The sequence below is a fragment of the Beta vulgaris genome, chromosome 4 (assembly GCF_026745355.1).
Source record: "Beta vulgaris subsp. vulgaris cultivar EL10 chromosome 4, EL10.2, whole genome shotgun sequence".
In the NCBI taxonomy this organism is placed as follows: Eukaryota; Viridiplantae; Streptophyta; class Magnoliopsida; order Caryophyllales; family Amaranthaceae; genus Beta; species Beta vulgaris.
This window is the reverse complement of record NC_079205.1, coordinates 7909432-7915477: the sequence shown is the minus strand read 5'-3', so window position 1 is coordinate 7915477 and position 6046 is coordinate 7909432. Positions and strand designations below refer to the sequence as shown.

The window sequence follows — 6046 nt, the reverse complement described above, 5'->3', positions numbered from 1 at the left end:
ATAATGCAAATGATATGATATTGAGCGTAAAATTTCTCATTACATACTCATATAAGTTTTGCACTTAGCAATATATTATATACATTTTCAATTCTTCTTCACTACTTTACCTCATAAACATATACATATCAAATAAAAACCCAAATTTATCATTTATCTAAGATTTCCTTCACCTTCTTCCATGTCCAAAATCTCTATGTCCGCTCTTTTCTCTCAGTCAATATTATCCGAAAGTGGATTGTAAACATCATCTCCATCTTCCACCCACGCCTCCCTTCTCAACGACCTTGCTAAGCGTAACTCTCTCTTACCCATGTGTGTGAGCTTACTATTCGCAATACCAAGTTCCTTTAAATCCTTGCCGGACAGCCCAACAAAGTTCAGATTTGGAACGGTCAATCTGTAACTCTCATGTGCTAGTTTAAATGAACCAACCTTATAAGATCTCATGATTTGAAAATCACAACTATTAAAATCAACTAATGCGCAAACTAGAATCTGCAATGAATCATGCAATAACTCGACAAAGGTTCAGCACTGAACATCAGGCTGCCCACAACCGGTAACCAAAACATAGGGATATTTCTGACAAAAATTCTCTTCCATTAAGCTTTCGAGAACAATTAGCTTCTCAACGACAAGTATAAAATTCGCTGGACTAGACTCTGCAGTTAGAAGCCTATGGATAGAATCCAAATGTAAGCGGTAGGACCTCGACATCCCAGAACAGTCAATGACATGTTTTGCCATCAATGTCAATTATTTCTTCGAATTGAAGACATCAGCTAAATACACAGTTTGTAGGTGCATAATGCAATTTTAAAGAACTCCTAGTGCACTTAAACCACGGACACAAATCAATAAGGCACCCATTCACTTGATCTGGTGTTAAAGCATATCTAGCACCGAAACACGCGTCGCTTTTCAGTAATAGTAAAACTTACGAGGACTACATAACCAGCCTCGATTATGAGATTTTGGAGCCTAAGGGTGAACCTACATATTAGTGCCCTGATTAGGTCTAAGTTTTTTGAATGTTTGATTTTTTGGTCCGGGTTTTTTTGAAGTTTTGATTTTCGGTCCAAACCAGGAATAAATTTTTTTGTTGGCTTTTACATAACCTCTATAGAAAATTTAATTTAACAATATTTTTATGTACTTTTTATAGATATTAAATCAAAAAAATTATCTCTATTTATAAGTGAAGGAAAGAAGTATGGTGTCCTCCTATTAAAGGTCTATATTACCATTACTTTTTAAAATATATCAATTTTGTTTAAATTTTTAAAATAATAATAGGTAATCAATCAATAAAACTATTTGTCATTTTTAAAAACTATAATTAGAATAACTTAAAATTTTAGGTTAAAAAAAAAGGAAAAATTGAAAAAGTTTTAAAGAACAAAGATAAAAAGTTCATTTAATAATATCAAAATCTTCCATCAAAAGGAAAATTTGCCAAAATAAAAAATCAGCCAAATACTTCCACATGTAAAGAAATGATCACAATTACATAGAGGATAATAAGGTCAGATTAATAACTGATTTGAACTTATTTTTGCTAAAAATAACTTCTAATAAGTTGAATAAAACATATTCTTGATTGAAAAATCCGTCAACTTAAAACTATTATAATTAGTTATCGTTGCATGTATTGCATCCATATAAAACTAACTACTCGACATTACGAAACATCACAATAAAAAAGTTGTCATCGCACGCATCGCGTGCTTATATATTCTTAATAGCTATATTTTATACATTAATGAGAATGAAGAGGTGAGAGAGAGATAGAGATTTGGTGTATTATAGGAGATGAAGAGACGAGAGAATTGAAGAAAGAGAATGAAGAGGTGATAAAATTTTGCAAACCAATTGTATTTTTATATTATTGTATACATAATTTTGCATATTATATATAGATTTATAAGCATTATTTTGTAATTATCTTAGCATATACTTATTATGATGTATCTCTAAATAACAAAATGCTAACAAACTATCAAAGTGTTGGCACTTCCAAAACTCCTGGACTAATAATCACATCCGTTCTATGTTTCATAGTAAGCCCAATTTTCACTGCATCAGATAGGCTTTTTTTCCACTAGTGAGAACACCATAGTATTTATAAAAGAACATATGCATATAGTACTTGACAAACAAAAGGTTAAAAATTTATTAACATGAAAAGAACATTATTAATGTATAAAACAAAGGATGCCATACATATTTATTGTAAAAGACATGTGTATATAATACTTGAGAAATAAAAGAATTATTAAAAATCATAAAAATGGATAAAAACATAACAATAACATGAACATATTGAACAAAAACTCATACTAATATAAAATAACATAAACATATAATACTTGAGATACAAAAAACTATATGAATAATCACAACAAAATCAAAATTAATCATGAAAAGAACATGGAAATATCAAACAAAACAAAGAACACCATCAAAAGAAGTAAACTACATGTGTATATGTAATTGAGAAACAAAAAATATTTAGAATGTATTTTTGAACAGTGAACTATAAAAAACATGTACTTCCTCTTTTTTTTTTTTTACATGTTACAATTTTTAAAAACACGATTACCTAGGCAAAAATTTAATAGGAAATTTCATAAAAGTAAGGGTGGGGGGTTAAAGGGACTGGGGATCATTGCACATGAGATTGAAGGGGAGGGAGGAGAGAGAAAAGATGGACCACAACCCCTATTTTCCTCCTTATTTCCCACGCCCAAGTTGATGGGAATAAGGGGAAGACAATTTTTTTTGCCACCAATTTCAACTCCCTCCAAAAAATTTGATTCATCAACTTTTCATAAAATTCAAAATTTTGCTATTTTCAAATCAGTTCAAGGCTTTGTTTGTAAAAATCCTACATACTCTCCCTTCTATATAAACCCCCAACATACAATGAGGAGTTTTATCAAAAAAATAAAGAGAGAGAAAATGTCATCACCTAGCATGGTTTAGTATCTTTACAAGCTAATTAAGTTTAGCTACTAGTTCATTGTACACACTGCAAAATAAGTAGCAATTGATCATCCTAAAAATTACAGGCTAAAATTTCCCACAAAAAACTTCAAACTTTAGTCTTTTTCTTCTCTTTGAATCTATCAATATGGGGTCACATGATATGGGGCATGCAAGGTTCTTGGCCTTCAAGAGTTGCTGCAAAGTGAAGGCATGGAGGATGACTTGCTGCTGCATGAAATGGGAGAGAATTATATGACAATGATGATGACAAGTACACGGATGATGAAGAAGGAGGCAGAAAAACAGAGTAAGAAGCACATCAACAACAACAACAAGTTGACCACCACAACCACAGTCCACAGACACAAACAAATTACAATATAATTTCAACAACAACAAAAGACCAATGTTAAATTAAGAAAAAAGGAGAATGTTTTGGTTGATGAACTTTTTACCGCGGAAACAAAAGGTAAACTTGCAGGGGGTTTAAAAAGACAATTAGCAATAAAGTATGACATACCTAGGATAACATTAGATATAATATGGAAGATGCAAAAAAAAAATGACAAAAAGTGGGAAACCCATATATGTTAGAAGCAAAAAAATAATCAGATGTGGTAGAAAACTAAGGGGTTATGATGAAAAATGGCTTCAACCAGTCCCACTTCATCTAAGGATAAGTATTAGTGCATTTGCTAGTTATATTAAAGTCCCCTCATCCACTGTGTATAGCCTGCTGAAACAGGGGAAGTTCAGGAATCACACAAGCAGCACTCACCCAAAACTAACAGATGATCTCAAGTTTCAAAGAATGAAGTGGGTGTTGCAACTCATATTACCAGCATCAAGGTCACAACCACCAAAATGTTGTTCACATAGATGAAAAGTGGTTTTATTTGAGTCTATACATAAGGAGATTCTACTTGCTCCCTACCGAAGATGACCCTTGTAATTGTTGTCAATCTAAAAGGTATAAGATTAAAGCTACGTTCATATGTGCAACATCTAGACTTATTATTAAGGACACTGAAGAGAATATGATATATGATGGAAAAATTGTATCTATCCTTTTGTTGGTATGGGAGGGTCAAGTATTCAACTAAGAACAAAAGGGCAGGAACTTGGTTGACAAGGCAATTGAAAGTGTTAACCTAGCAGTTATGAGGGACATGATAATCACACTATCATCCCTGCCATCATGAGGGATTGGCCAAAGGGTGTGTCAAAATATATTTACATACAGGAAGACCAAGGTTGTCAAGATCGAAATCATATATTGGATCATAGATGTAACAGTCTGCACTTTCGAGCTGCTAACTAATCACAATTAACATACACAATCTCAATTAACACTTAATAAATCTCGAATTACATTCTCTTACAACTGAAACATAATCTACAAATCGATCATAAAACTGTGGGTCAGGACCCACAACACAATGACCTCATACCAATTATCCAATTATAGAATATTTTTCTCAATTCCCAAAAGAATAGAATATTTTATTCTCAAATAAACACTTGAACACTTCTAGATACAACTTATAAATCTAGAAATTAATTACAATTATGATAACCAAACTCTTTATTTTGATCCATTCTGAGCCTCAGAGGCATACCCGCAAAATCACTAACTATGAACTATGCCCTCACCAGGACAAGTTCCGAGTACAAAATTAGGAAAACTGAGTACACACTGTCGAACCAAAAATTCATTTTAGTGGCTTAAAACATAGTTGTGTAGCTTATTATTCTTTTGGATGATGACTGAATTCACAATATCCACATAATATTACATGATTTCAAATAACAAAATAATCCATCTTATATCACTCATACAATTATTATACTTAATAGGGTCTTTGAAAATGCATATTAAAACTCACTAACACAATCTTGATCTCTCGAAGGTGAAATATAAACTTAAACATATACTCCTTAACTATAATTTCGCATAATAGAAACACATATCCTGAAAACATCATTGCATTGGAATCATAACTTAGTACAATTATCTTTGAAAAGAAAACTTATAGTATCAACCGTTAATCGTAGAAAACAAAAGGTTTGGTTTATGAGTTTTCATACAAACTTTTAGATCATAGAATACTCAATAGTCTCTACAATAAACAACTTACAAGCTATCCGAGGAAGAAAATATGAATAGAGAGGACTATGCTACCACATCTAAACTCATGAGGACGTCTCCCTTACCAATTTTTGTGTTGCTTGCAAGACTTATCTCATTGGACATTTCCCATCATTAAAATATCACATACATAACACAATGTGTTCATCATGGAGTTTCGTCCCCACCATTAACAAATTCAAGTTTGATTTATAATTCGACAAATCCATATTTTCTCATAACTTAAAAATCCATAGTTATCAAGTTCATAGCTATATAATCCCCATAAATAGTTTTATTCACTATATCATAATTTCTATGTAATACTTATATCATCATTCATTTGACAGTCATCTTAGTAAACTTAGTACGACATAAGTCGAACACCCTTTACTATCATTAAAATTATAGTTCAAATGATAATCCAGATCATAAGCCATGTATTAACAGGAACTTGCTAGATTATGAAATCGGAAATCTTATTATAAGTCCAACTTGGCTCAAATACTCATAGATACAGTTTATCATTTGTTCACATAATACATTAATGTACATAACATATAGAATTCCACTGCAAAGTTGATTTGGAAACAAATAGAGTTAATAACTACATCTAGCATTTAAACACAACCATAACTCAAAATACAACTACGTACACTCCATAGACTTATTTCAAATTGATAATAAAAAATTTAGTCAATAAAACTTATCAGATAATTAACTTTTGATCAGGGCTTAAGATTCATAAGCTAAATATTTAAGAGATCTTGTAAATAAACAAATCACACTTTTAAGCAATCCACATTTAGAAAACCAAAGTGACCTCAAATCATAAGATTTAATAAAGTCATACAAAATAAGATATTTCTAGTTTAAGGGTGAATGGACATGTGTGTACCTCTACTAATTTCCCAAATAAGCACTCGA

General features: G+C 31.4%; 1 protein-coding gene across 1 annotated transcript; it reads right to left on the bottom strand.

Moving 5' to 3' along the window:
* Positions 1 to 213: 213 nt before the first annotated feature.
* LOC130591044 (uncharacterized) lies at positions 214 to 750 on the bottom strand. The gene is made up of 2 exons (XM_057393936.1): positions 544 to 750; positions 214 to 498 (listed from the first exon to the last, which is right to left on the bottom strand). Exons 1-2 carry the CDS (start codon positions 748 to 750, stop codon positions 214 to 216), a joined length of 492 nt encoding a protein of 163 aa, XP_057249919.1.
* Between the last annotated feature and the right edge of the window lie 5296 nt (positions 751 to 6046).